The 13,486-nt window shown below is 32.6% G+C and overlaps 1 protein-coding gene across 1 annotated transcript; it reads right to left on the reverse strand.

Annotated features, from left to right (window-relative positions):
• Positions 1-1,269: 1,269 nt before the first annotated feature.
• LOC133316390 (uncharacterized) lies at positions 1,270-8,293 on the reverse strand. The gene is made up of 15 exons (XM_061518130.1): positions 8,217-8,293; positions 7,282-7,439; positions 7,066-7,174; positions 6,896-6,978; positions 6,413-6,476; positions 6,189-6,306; positions 4,251-4,405; positions 4,023-4,074; positions 3,108-3,173; positions 2,864-2,995; positions 2,486-2,523; positions 2,321-2,371; positions 1,889-2,056; positions 1,667-1,779; positions 1,270-1,398 (listed from the first exon to the last, which is right to left on the reverse strand). Exons 2-15 carry the CDS (start codon positions 7,404-7,406, stop codon positions 1,278-1,280), a joined length of 1,395 nt encoding a protein of 464 aa, XP_061374114.1. The 5' UTR covers positions 7,407-7,439; positions 8,217-8,293; the 3' UTR covers positions 1,270-1,277.
• Between the last annotated feature and the right edge of the window lie 5,193 nt (positions 8,294-13,486).

Here is a 13,486-nt window from a genome sequence, read left to right on the forward strand (position 1 = left end):
TTTTTAATCATAACGATTTCATTAAAATTTCAAATGTTTTTACGCTCTTACAATTTTTTACGATATTTTTATGTTAGAATTTTACGATTTTTTATCCTCCTTCCGATTTTAGGTAGAATCCCAATTTTAATTACGATGCTCAACACCTTTAAAATGAGATAAAATGGTTAAGGCTCAGGCTCACCACTCTTTTATAAATTTTCATTTCTATAATTGAACATGCACATTTCTTATACTCTCTCACCTAAATGTTACTCGATCGAAATACAACCACATGGAAGTCACCGTGCTAATATTCGTTTACGTTGATTCCATTGTAGAATTTTGATCTATATCATTACCTCATTAATTCATTATTACATCAACCTACTAAATTCCTATTGAGAAACAAATCTAATCCGAAAATACAAAGAAGGATTCTGTTATTACTTAGGAAATTATTACTATGAAATGCTCAACGAAAAACGTGGCATTTGATAATTTTTTGTTCAATCAAAATATAGGCAAATATCTGTATAAAAAAAATTACACGAGCATTTTTCCAATTATAAGTCCATATGGAAATTAATCCTTGAAAGTGAGAACTCATTGTATGATGGGCAATTCGGCAAATTTAACATTCAATTTGCTTGTGGTAAACTTACAGCTTATTGACAATTTATCAACGACCTTGGTGCATCGTGACACAAAATTAGGTGATAAAAGACCCTTCAATTTAATCAAAAATAATAAATTAAAAACTTGATACTTATATATTTGTAAAATTAACGTACAATTTATAGCTATTCATAGAATGTATATATGAATGTAAATTTTTTTAGTAAATATTTGAGTTAAAAAATACATTTTAGTGAACATAGAAAAATGTAACTAATCGACCACAAATTTTTATTAATATAAATTAAAGTACGAATAAGATTGTGATATTGAATAAGTTTTCTTTTATTAACCTAAATCTAGAATGAATTTTATCAGTATCAGTAACGTAATAACTTATAATATGAGATATTTGATATTTTAAACTATTTTTTTATCATATTTATTATATATTTCAAAGTTTATATCATACTTATAAAAAATTTAAAATTCGTTCTAATTTAAACAGTTACAGGTTAGATTAAATTGAATTTGAATTTAGAACCAAATCAATTCGATCTAATTGTTGCCATTTGCATTTTATTTCACACAAAAAATTTATTCCAAAAACTATGCTTCCCTCTTTACTCCATGCTAAATCAAGCTTCACCACAAGTTGAATGGGTGAGGGAAAGAATCAGTTAGACACCATAAATCCACTTCTCCCCATTGCCAGTGTAATCAACCAACTCCTCTGGCTTAAACCACAACTTAATCTCGTCCTTGGCAGTCTCTGGACCATCACTTCCATGGATGGTATTTCTGCATGTACGTGTAACAATCATATTATGATACAATTAACCAAATTATGGACAATGCATGTATAGAAAGAGATTAGCTTGAGCAAGAACCATTTGATCACGTGATAAAGAGTTTGTTCTTGTTAAATATATGTCTCGAGTACTAGCTCTTAAATGCAGAAAATGGTTTTACTAGAGCCACCTCATATGAGTCTGATCATGCTCGAAAATGAACATGAAAATTCAAAAATAAATAAATAAAATAGTATGTCTAATTGAAAAAACAATACCTTCCAATAATGACAGCCAGGTCACCTCTAATAGTTCCGGGTTCTGATTTTTGCGGATCTGAGGCTCCATTTAGCTTTCGGCCATAGGGTATAACTCCCTGGCCTTCCCAGACCTGTGACATGATTTTTTTGGGGAATAAAATAAGATAGACAATATATTAAAAAAGTTAGGTTGTTTTGAATTTTTCAATCCCTAAGGGACAAGATTGAGTCAATTCTAACCATTGCAACAACAGGTCCAGAGCTTAGGAATTCACACAACTCATTGAAGAAGTGTCTTTCCTTCAGGCCATGGTAATGGTTCTGGGCAATTTCCTTCGAAGGAACTAATACTTTAATTCCCACAAGCTTGTACCCTTTCCGCTCAAAACGAGATATAATCTCTGCAACCTACAAAAGAAACATTTATGGCACCAGGTGCAAACAAAGTTATATATAATTATATGAGAAGGGTTATATTGACAATTTTTTTTTTTTTTTTGTACAAATTTAAAAATTACACTGTCTCATAAGTAAGATTTCATTCAAAAGTGTCTTACCGGTAAGACATAGTATAATTTGTAAGAATTTATAATCGCTTAGTTATATTCTATATACTCAATGCCTCACAAACAAAAACCATAAAGAACTGCTAGAAATATAGTTTCAATTTACCAGCCCTCTCTGCACTCCATCAGGCTTAATGGCAATGAAAGTACGCTCCAGCTGAGCAGGGAAAAATGAACACATGATTTGCACATAAGAATCATATAAAGAAAAAAGAAAGAAAAGAAATTGAAAATAGACACGCAGATGCAGTTAGAGAAATATTGAACATACCTCAGCAGCATGCACCTCCTGATCTTGGAGCATGTAAGCTGCAAGACAAAGAAATTGAAAAATAAAGGGAAACATTTAAGATATGAATATATGTAGATGCACACTAAAATTGCATTTTTTATAGAACAAAACCAGATTATCTAATATTACATTTTTAAACACCCGAGGCTTTATCTCCTTCTCAATAACATGCAATTTAAGAGAAATACACGACAATAAATTGTAGTTGTCAAACTAGTATGCAGGACACGACATGGCAATTCATAATGCACTTGTTTATCTTCAGTCTTCATGTATGTACTTTAATACATTTGCCAGATAATAGAAACAGAAAGTGGATGTCTTATTTTTGAAGAAGGACATTATTATTGTCGAAACCTGCAGCGGGAAGAGCGAGAGCTCCTGAAATCCATGATCCGGGTCCACTTCCTGAACCGGCCCTTGCATAACTTGAAGCCAAAAAAGGCACTTTACTCGTGAATGAAACTGCAGCACCTACCGCACGCCCTTCTGCAAAGATAATGATGGGAATTGAAAGAAGAGTGAGACAGTGAATTGGGGGACAATGAGACAAAAGGAGTGTGAGATTAAGAAGAGTGAACATGGGAAACGCATGAAGTACCACAGTAAAAACGAGAGCCCTTAGAAGCAGAGAGAAGGGACCTCACGGCTCTAGAAGCAGACCTGCAAACCTGAGTAGTCATGTTTGATGGTTTGAGAGAGTGATGCCTAATGCCGTATGTCTCATTCGTACATGCCACTAGTGTCCCTCGCGTTGCTTATAGTTATTCTTTTGTTTAAAAAAATATATATATTTTTATTTGAATAAAAAGAAAGTGGAACCAATTGCATTTCATTTCATATTGGAAACATATTTTTCAGTTAGATGGAAGGTGGACAAGAAAAAGGCAAAAAGAATAAGAAGCACTAAACGGGAAGAAAAGAAAAGAAGGTTCTCCAGAAAATGACCCCACGGACGAAGTCGATTGGGGGGGAAGAACAAGTTCAGTTGTGTAACACAAGCCAGAAAGCTCTTTCTCACTAAAGAATGGTCTTCCCGTCATATTTGATTTTCACTCTTTGAGTCCATGCTTTGCTTAAACAATTGACATTATGCATACAAAGTATGCCACCAGCATATACCATATTCATAATTCTATTTAAATGATCCATCATCAAACCCAACCCATATCACTAAATGTTCAGGCATAAGAACTTAATTTAAGATTCCAATGCTAAAATATATATATATACATGGAAGATCACCAGCATTGCAAGGTTTACAAGTTTAAAACCTAATGGGTCAATCAAGTCCCGGGATGAGCCGAGACTGACAAACAAATCATCGGTCTCTATTCAATTACTGCCATCTTATGTAGTATGTACAAGAATTTTTATTTTTATATTTTTTACAAAAAGAGTTCATAGCATTAGTGCCATATTTACACTTGTAGCTTGGCTTTCAAGCCATCTTGAACTCATCAAACAAGGTGTAAAATATGTTACGTCTCTATTGAACCATTGGGAGTTGATGTATTATCAGATTCCAATTTGCAGTCAGATTGTAAAGCTGATATCCATGAGTCCACCTGAAAGGAGAATAATGGAGGGAACTGTCATTTAATATGATGACAATGTGTGTTGCATGTGATTAGAAGTTAGAAGTTCATCATCAAAAAATAAGGATGTAAATTACTTAGTATCAGCTCAGACTATGAAAGGTAATAAAAAAACTACCTCTGAGAAACCAATTAAGTTAACACACCTGCATCTCAGAACTGCTTGAGCATTCATATCGTAATCCATGTCGTGTTAAAATATAAAAGGCATATCGCATCTCATCATCTTCACGCTTAAAACTTGGTAATTTGTCTACTTCAACAATATCAGATAGAAGCGTTGAGTCCAGAGGACTTAGATCTGCAATTTTTCCCCCTTCATCAGGAATTGTAAATGAAAGCCGGTCATCTGAAAGCTTAAGAATAAATATATTTGATAGAGCCAACCATGGGTGCACATTTAGTTTTGTTAAAAGATATTAGTAAAAACCAAACTTGGGCCTAAATTTTGACAGTTTGGTTCATGACATGAAAGTTTTTTCTACCAATCTAGGTGAACTAGTCAAAGAATGAAGATGGAGATCTATTTCCCGTATGGGTTAAATATGTTGATCTGACAGAGACAGGAGAGACAATGGTTTGGACTAGAACTCTAAAGGGTTACCATACTCGTCTCAGATTGAATGGGAGAGGTGTGTTTAGGGCTTGAGGAAGGATTTCTGCATAGTAATAGCAGTAGAAGGCGAATGGAAAAGATGGAGATTTGGAGAGACGGATGTTCCTTTATATATGATGGAGGAGATTCCCTCCGGTGCGTAAAGCGTGATGTCATAACCATTTTCAGCCCTGCGGATCCCACTAGGGTGTGAGACTGTGTGACCCCTAACTTGTAAAAGGTCATGTATGCATGGGAGACGTGAGGGGACACGTGTACAGGGAAGTCATGTGCTCTACGAGTTAAGTGGTGGTGGTGGTGGCCTTGCCAGGGCAGCCATAGGGACTGGACGGGCAAGGCCATCCGACTAGTCCAGAACACTACGTAAGAGGCTTCTCTAAAGTGAGCTTGTTTCAAAAGCAAACCAGTAGAAGTGTATCACCCATGAGTAACTTAAGATCACGATTCACTTTAAATTAAATCAAGGAGAGATGCATTCTTATTTTCTCACCTTAAAAATAAGTTCATTTTAAAGGAGTCATATCCCAAAGTACTTCCCTTGGTGCCCCTACTCTGGCAGGACATATGATCTGTCTGGGCTTTCATGTCTGTTACGGATATTAATTAAAAAGATATTACTGGACCTTTCGAAAGTTACTTAATCTTTTCTATTTTTCTTTTTCCTGTACAAAATATTTTCGAAGTGTTGGTTTTCTGATTAGACATCTTTAACGGAAGAAGTTTCAGTATGAAATGTCGATTTTCAAGAATAAAAGTCAATGACAAAGACAAACACAAACCAAGTATTGCAAAATTAACTAGCCAGTAGTGAGCAGGAAGTGTTCCATAATAGCTAGGAATATATTAAAAACAAATAATAAAAAAGGAAACGCGTAAATCTGGCAATCAGGAAGTTTTATCTCATCCACCATAAATGGGAAAAGCATAAATGCAATTTATCTACAGAAAATAGAAGTGTAAGCCCAGTAAATCTACATGTTCTGGTAAGTAATATCATACATATAACTAGAAAATTAAGATCAAGTTACTCCATAGTAAAAACAAACATCAAGAAACATGTCAATCCACAAAATTTTCATTGACTAAAACAGTTGAAGTGCTGCATGTTTAGCAAAATTTGCATACAATTCATATCAAGTACATTAACAAATAGAATCAATAACCCTAAATAAATTTTTTTCCTCATTCTACGTTTTGTCATTGAATTTTCTTACATGCATTCCAGGATTAGCATTAAAGATTTGGGACGAACACAAACATATGCACCAAAAGAATATAAGTTACGCAATATATTAATAAGCCAGTAAGAAATGAAAAAATAGAGAGGAGTGAAAGAGCAAAAGGAGATATAAAGAACACATATTCACTTCTCTAAAGTTGAATACACTAATCCGAAAACAAAATAAATATGAAAAATGAAAACCTAACAAGATTAATAGGAGTTGGTAGCAAAAGAAGACTACATTACCTGTACACAGCAAATATAAGAATAGACATGAACCGTGAAGAACAACAAAGCGAGGAAGCCAATCGTCTATATCAGTATCATCCATAGGTGGAGGTTCGCCTGGAAGTGCTGTCCATCTCTATAGAGAAAAATCAAAAGCAAATTAGTACTAAACCTGTTAGGTAAATAATATTACGAAACAAACTGATACAAGGCAAACTAATGGAGGTTTGGACAGTCAGTACAGTTCGAATGTATAAATAGCCACAGAGACGAGCTGACCGCAAAATTTCATCAACATTCTCCAACCTGTGTGAAACAAAAATATTAAAATTATTTATGCAGAACACATCTGTGACTCTCAAGGCATGTAAAAATTCCCCAAGGGTAGGGAAAAGATTGAATACTAAATTTCCCTGGTTTTTCAATGTAGCAATTTCAACCTCCAACAGTGAGAACCTGCCTTATATTACAGCAGGAAAAGTCATTATTAAGGAGTGACATGGAGAACAATGAAAGAAAAAGGAAATCAAACCTCATTTAATCCCTATTCCCTACTACTCAAACAATCACACATGTCTAGCCTCCAAATCTATAGCTAGCATTTGAATTTGTTATATACAATGTCTTTGGTAATCTTATCAATAGAGAAATAAACAAACACAAGAAGAAAGGTAACCCACAGAAAATTGCCATTTGACTAATAGTTTAAAGTTCGAATCGCTTACTGAGCTTTCAAGTGAGCTTCCCTCTCTTCTATATCAGCAAGTTCTGATCGAAGTGACTCTACTTCAGCAGCTGTTAGCTCAACCTACAAAATATAATTTGTCTTGGTAAGATATAAGAGAACCTTCACCAATGACAAAGGAGCAATGTGCAAAAGCTTCTCAATGCAAACCTTTTCCTGACCACCATTACTGAGGCCCCATGGCAGCCCAGGAAGAGTAAACGATTTCAACATGAAAGCAGCCCTTAATGTTCTTCGAGTCCACAGATGGTACCAGGACCTAAACTAAGCTAGGTTGAGTGATTGATTTCAAATAGAGTCAAACTCTCTTAATGACTTTCTAATTATTGATTTCTTCTTTTCCTTTTTTCCATGAGGAAACAATACCTCAAAGATTTATCAGGTCCAGATTCTGCAATTGAAGGTGTTCCACTATCAAGAGATTCTACACCTGATGTTGGAACTTGAAAATGATCAGGGATGACCTTTATTTTTCCAGGACCATCATCCATGAAATTGACCTTCTTTAAGAAGGAAAGGCAAACCTATATAAGAGGAAGACAGTAATGATAACTGCAAACAATGAATTATCCTGAAGATAAAAGCTTGTTCCATTGAATTAACAGCAGTCTTCCTTTTCTTTTAAGGTAAAAAAGAAGCAACTCTTCAATGAAGCTCACATAAGCATATTATTCTCTAACAATATCCTCCGCTTATTATCTCACAAAGCAAGACTAATACATGGTTAATTAGTTAGATTAAAAAACTCCAAAGAAACCAACACATTGCATACTATTTTCTCTTTTAAAAGCAAAATACCGATTCCCCCAACATAAAAGCTCTGATGCACAACTAAAATAGTTAGAAGTAAATACTAAACGACATTTATACACCTTGAAGAATGGAAGTCAGAATAAAAAGCAGATCACTCCAAAATAACTCTGTTTCACCTTGAACGAAAAATAAAATAAAATAAAATAGAAAAAAGAGAGAGAGAGAGAGAGAGCAAGGAACAGTACAAAGCGAAAGCCATATTTGCTAATTTAACCCCGTTTCTCTAACAGCAACGATCGCAGATAAACTCGTACATGTGGTTTGTATGAATCGTTAAGGTGGGTGGGGGGAAAATAATGAAAAGCTTATTCTTCAATAAATTAAACAAGTACAAAACAGCACGCAAGTTACAATCCGCAACCAATAATTCTTCGAGGATAACAAAGAATAAAGTGAGTTATTTATTTATTTATTTTAGTTAATAAATAATAATACAAAGAATACAGAAAAAAAAAAAAAAAAAAGTGTTTTTGTGTGTTGGTTGGTACCTGTGGTTGTGGAAGGAGGAGGAGAGAACGAAGGTAGCTACTGTTTACGCAAATGAATTTCCTCGAAGCCCGAGACACGTCACACGGGTGTTCGGTATCCTTGATTATTTAGAATTTAATACTTTATTTGCTTACGGCGGTTGGTTGTTGCTCAAAATGGAATATTTTCTCAAAAGAAGAATCTCTCAATGGAATATTTTGAATTGGTAATTATATTTGATTTTGTTAATTGAGACCGTTGTATTTATAAATTTTTACAAATTATATTATATACTTTTGTTGGAAGTACACTAGTTTATATTAATTTATAAAAATTTGTAAAAAAAATTATAAATGGATGTTTTCCCTTCTTAGATAATGGACTGGGAATTTCACAAACTTGCAAGCAAACTAAATGACAATTAACGTAGCACTCTTCACGAAGATCTGACTAGTATGAATTAAAACATAATCAAATGAAAACTTGGACGGAACAGAGATCAAAAACAGAAAAAGAAATTTATTTTTTTAGTTTAAGAAAAAGAAAAATTTAATTACATGATACCATTGACATAAACAACCCTTTTTAATAACAACCCTTTTTAATATTGAACTTGACAAGAGTAAATGTAATAAGGCTTATTGTTCTGCACTTTGGCGCTATTAGCATGACCATTAGTATTCTTTTTTTTTTTTTTAGAAAACTAGTATTCTTCAATGGTATGGAAAGGGCCTTTTGAATTATCCAAAAGCACGATCCAAGGGCCCTTTGGGCCTCATTATAATACGTCCAAGGACAATTTAAGGAACAGCGTATATGGGAAAGACAAAAAATAAATAAAAAAATAGCAATACAAAATTACAACGAAAATGATACTTCTTAACTCAACGAGAATCTATGATGCACGGACACGGAACACGACACGATACGCTGACACGTTAATTTTAAAAAAAGTCATATTTCAACACGTTGGGACACGTTTTGATATTAAATAAAATTTTTAATATATAATATAATTTATATTTAATACATATAAGAGTCCATAATAAGTCATATAACCAATCAAATATTTAAATTTCATAACATAAATATAAATATAAATATAAATAATTTTTCGTACTTTATTAATTTTTCATCTCAAATTTTATAACAGAAAAAAATTAATTTATAAATTATTTCTTTTATATTTAGTTAACAAAATAAAATCAAGATTAAAAAAAAAAACGTGGTCGAGCGTGTCCGAGCGTTGATTGCGTGTCGAAAAAAATTGACTGCGTATCGAAAAACGTGTCGGAGAGCTAACCGCATGTTCCCAAATGTTGACCGCGTGTCCGAGCTTGTCGGAGTGTGTCCGTGTCTGACACGCAAATTTTCCAAAAAGGTGCGTGTCGTGCTATATAGACGAGAATATTTCAATTGGCAACATAGACTTAGTAGGTGGAGAAAGAATCTGAATTTAATTCTTATCAAATATATCTTGAAGCTTATGGAGATATCTTGTGGACGCCTTGTCTTAAACAGATAATTAGGATTCGGTATACCAAAATAATAATAATAATGATACTTCTTAATTTGGTATAAATAACTTTCTCACAATTCACAAGCTCTCGTGTAAGCCATTAATCTTAGAAGGTGTATTGAGTTGAGATTTCAAAGAATTTTAATAGATTATTTTTGGACAAAAAATATCCAATGGTATTCAATTAGGATTTTAAAGGATTGAAAAAAAGTCACGTGGTATTCAATTAGAATTTTAAAATATTATTTTAGAGTTCGTCCAAATCCGTTGGTATTCAAACATGATTTAAAAAAACGGAAAAATAATCTTGTGGTATTCAAAAATTTGACGATTTTAATGGATTTTCTATTGGTGTGGATTTCGTGAGACTTTTTAATGAGAAATATAAATAGGATGCCTCTCTCACAATCTCATCCTAACCCCTAAGATTTCTTGAGATTTCTCTATTATAGTGTCTTCTTCTTCCTTTGGTAGGTCAATCTGCTCTAAATCAGATTCCGTCGTGGGAGCTTCTTCAAAGCTTAAAAATAACATATTTTTTAGCGATTTTTATCACAAAACAACCAAGAAACAACAAACCAACAAGATTTTAATTTAATCCATCTCAAAAACCACAGATTTTTGATAGTTTTTGGAAGTTTAAAAAATAATTTTTCAAGCTATTGGTCGCAATTTTTTTGGCACTAAAATGTTTGCTTTTTGTAATAAAAACAACATAAAATAGTGGAAAAACAAAAAGGGAACAAAAATCCCCCAAATCAATTTCGATTTAAAGAATGATTGAAACTTTCATAATATGAACCCTATGTTTCATAACAATTCATTAATGAACGAAATTCATTCGCTACAGGAAACGATTTCAAACAATTTTTGTAGCAATAGACCATTAAAAACTTTTTTTGTCAAAAGCCCCAAAGCAATTTAAGGTTTCAATGTATTGATTGAAAATAATTTCAGAGATTTTCTAAATTTTCATGTAATAAAATCCAAAAATTCAGATTCAAAATTTTCTTAGAATACTCAATGAAAACATGTTTATGATATACGGTTAGAAAACTCTCATCACGTAGAATAAAAACCCCAAGGTTTACAAGATCAATTAAAAAAAATTCCAAAAAAAATTTTATTACGAAATTTAGTGATTGAGAAAATTATATTAGATTTTACTCTCTTTTTTTGAGTAAAGTCCCTTTTGGGTCTCTAACAAAAAATACGGTCCCCACTTTCATCCCTTACAAAAAAAAGTCAACTTTTGGTCCTTCTACAATTCCAGTTCTTTGAAAATATAATCCCTCAGAGATTCAATGAAGACCCAATTTAGTACCTAAAAAAGGACTAATATGGGTATTTTTTTTATAAAGGATGAAAGTGGGGACATTTTGTTTTGTTAGGGACCCAAAAATTTGGCTTTACTCTTTTTTTTGCTAATATCATTGCGTTTCTTTGTTATTTTTTATTGGCTCCTGTAATTTTGAATGTTTATTAAAAATTCATATGGTAAATCTATATTGTCCTTTAAAATCTTATAAATTCTATTAAAATCCTTTTAAATCCAATCTTACGAAATCTTGATTATAAAAAAAAGTCTTCTAAAAAAGTCTTTAAAGTTTCTTTAATTCTAAATAGTCTTTTAAAATTTATAAAAAAATTTATCTCAAAAAAATCTTTTAATTTCCTAATCCAATACACCCCTTTAGATTATAACTTGGTGTTACTCTGACATCTTTTAAATAATTTTGATGAGTCCTTTTTTTCTTTTCAGATAGTCACTTTATCTTAAAATGCAAGAAGAGTTTAGGATAATAAACTTTATGTAAATATTATTATTAAATTATAATGCACAACATTTCTGTTGGATATGGCTCATACTTCGCATGCTGATGATGACCCTTGTTGTCGGGGTCAACAGATCTATTGTAATTTTCTTAGTAGTTTGGACTTGGACTCATGAATAACTGTTGTTAGAGTTTTTCTAATCCTATTTATATTCTCCTTGTAAACCTAGTGACTTGTAATGTGTGGCGGTGAGGCGAATATAGTACAGTTAAGCTGAACGTACCCTATATTGAGTGAACTAAGATAAATCACTCTGTAAATCTCTCTTCTCTTTTCTCTTTTTTGTTTTGTCAATTTTGTGTGATTGTCGATTTCGAACCATTTCTGCTTTGTTGCATGAGGAAAAATTAGGAAACAAAAAAAAAAAGAATTTTATTTACAAAATTTTAGTCTAAATCTCTTTGCTAGTTAAAATGTTGCAGGATCGCAAACATGCCAATTAGGTTTTTGATAACAAGATTGGTTGGTGATATTCTCTATTGGTATATTCAAGTGTGATAGAGTCTTTTATTGGTTGGATAGTAATAGGTTAAGTGAAGTGTATATAAGTAGAAAGATTCATGAACCCATTTAGTATGATTGGTCTAACTTAGCCTATTATTAGTGGTGATCTCTTGTCATAGGCTCTTCTTGACCTGCCTAATAGTAGTATCATAATCGGGATGTTCTCAAGCTATTCTGGTGTTAACGAGATGCGGATTTGGTATGTGGGCTTGTAGTATTAGAGAAGAACATACTAATGTGGGGTTTCACATATGAGGAAGAGATTATTAGGATATTCAATGTGATGTTGTCTAAGTGAAGTTGATGTAAGTGGAAGAATCCATGAACTCAATATCTTAAGGTTGATGTTTTGGATTAAGAAATAGTATCAGACCCACTTATTATGATTGATATAACTTAATCCATTCGTAATACCTTCCGCCATGGACTACACTGTCTGACATTTTTATTTTTTTTTGGTCACCATAGTAGAGCCGGACGAGATAAGCAAGAACTAATGCTCTTTTTAAATTTTGCTCTTCGTTTTAAAGCAACTAATACAAAAATATATATTGTGCGCAAGAGCGCTGCTGTCTTAGGTTATGGTCAAGAGTTTTGTGCGAAGTTAAGTGAAATAATTTATTAATTTTTAATTAAACGTCCGTTTGAACTTGGGTAGAGTGAAATGGGGAACAATATGCTAAAAAAAAATTTCTGTGAAAGAAATTTTGCTATCTTTTATCTAACATGAAAAAAAAAATGAAAAGTAATAACGTTTTCATTTTAAACCTTCCGATTCTAGACATATAAAAATAGAAGATTAGGAGAGCATGATTTGGTTTGCGTTACTATCATTTTTGTCAATTTTAAGCTTTATTACTTTTGAAACTTTCAAACAGTGGCTTTGTTCCATTTTCTCTCCGTCCTATAAATCGAAACATATATTGGCCTAGGTAAAATTAGAGATGGGGATTAGCTGTTTTCCAAAAGAAAAAAGAAGAAGAAGAGAGAGATGGGGGATTAGCATGTCAACATATTTACACACAATTACTAAACAATTATTCAAATATTGTAACTATTAAATCAGAATATTGTGATTTGATACCTTTCACTCAAGTTCTGTCATTTCTTTGAAGCATATTGCAAATATATATTGATCTGGTTGTATACTAAACGGCACAAAGGTAAAGACGGAAATATGTCTATAACGTGTGTGCTCAATCCCGGAAGTAAACAGCTAAACTTGCAACAATATAAGACACATGCGCCTCCCTAATAGACAATAGCTAAAATACAAACACAAAATTTCAACCTAACCTAAGTATCATAGTTCATCAAAAGGCATTCTGCAAGCGAGATAGAATGACAAAATTACAAGAATCTACCAACCTGAAACATGTTAATTATATCTTCATACTAAAGCTGTTATTTTAGACAGCGGGTAATATTACA

Source organism: Gastrolobium bilobum, unplaced genomic scaffold, assembly GCF_033153095.1.
Source record: "Gastrolobium bilobum isolate Gb01-03AN ecotype WA unplaced genomic scaffold, APGP_CSIRO_Gbil_v1 utg19495, whole genome shotgun sequence".
NCBI classification, from domain to species: Eukaryota; Viridiplantae; Streptophyta; class Magnoliopsida; order Fabales; family Fabaceae; genus Gastrolobium; species Gastrolobium bilobum.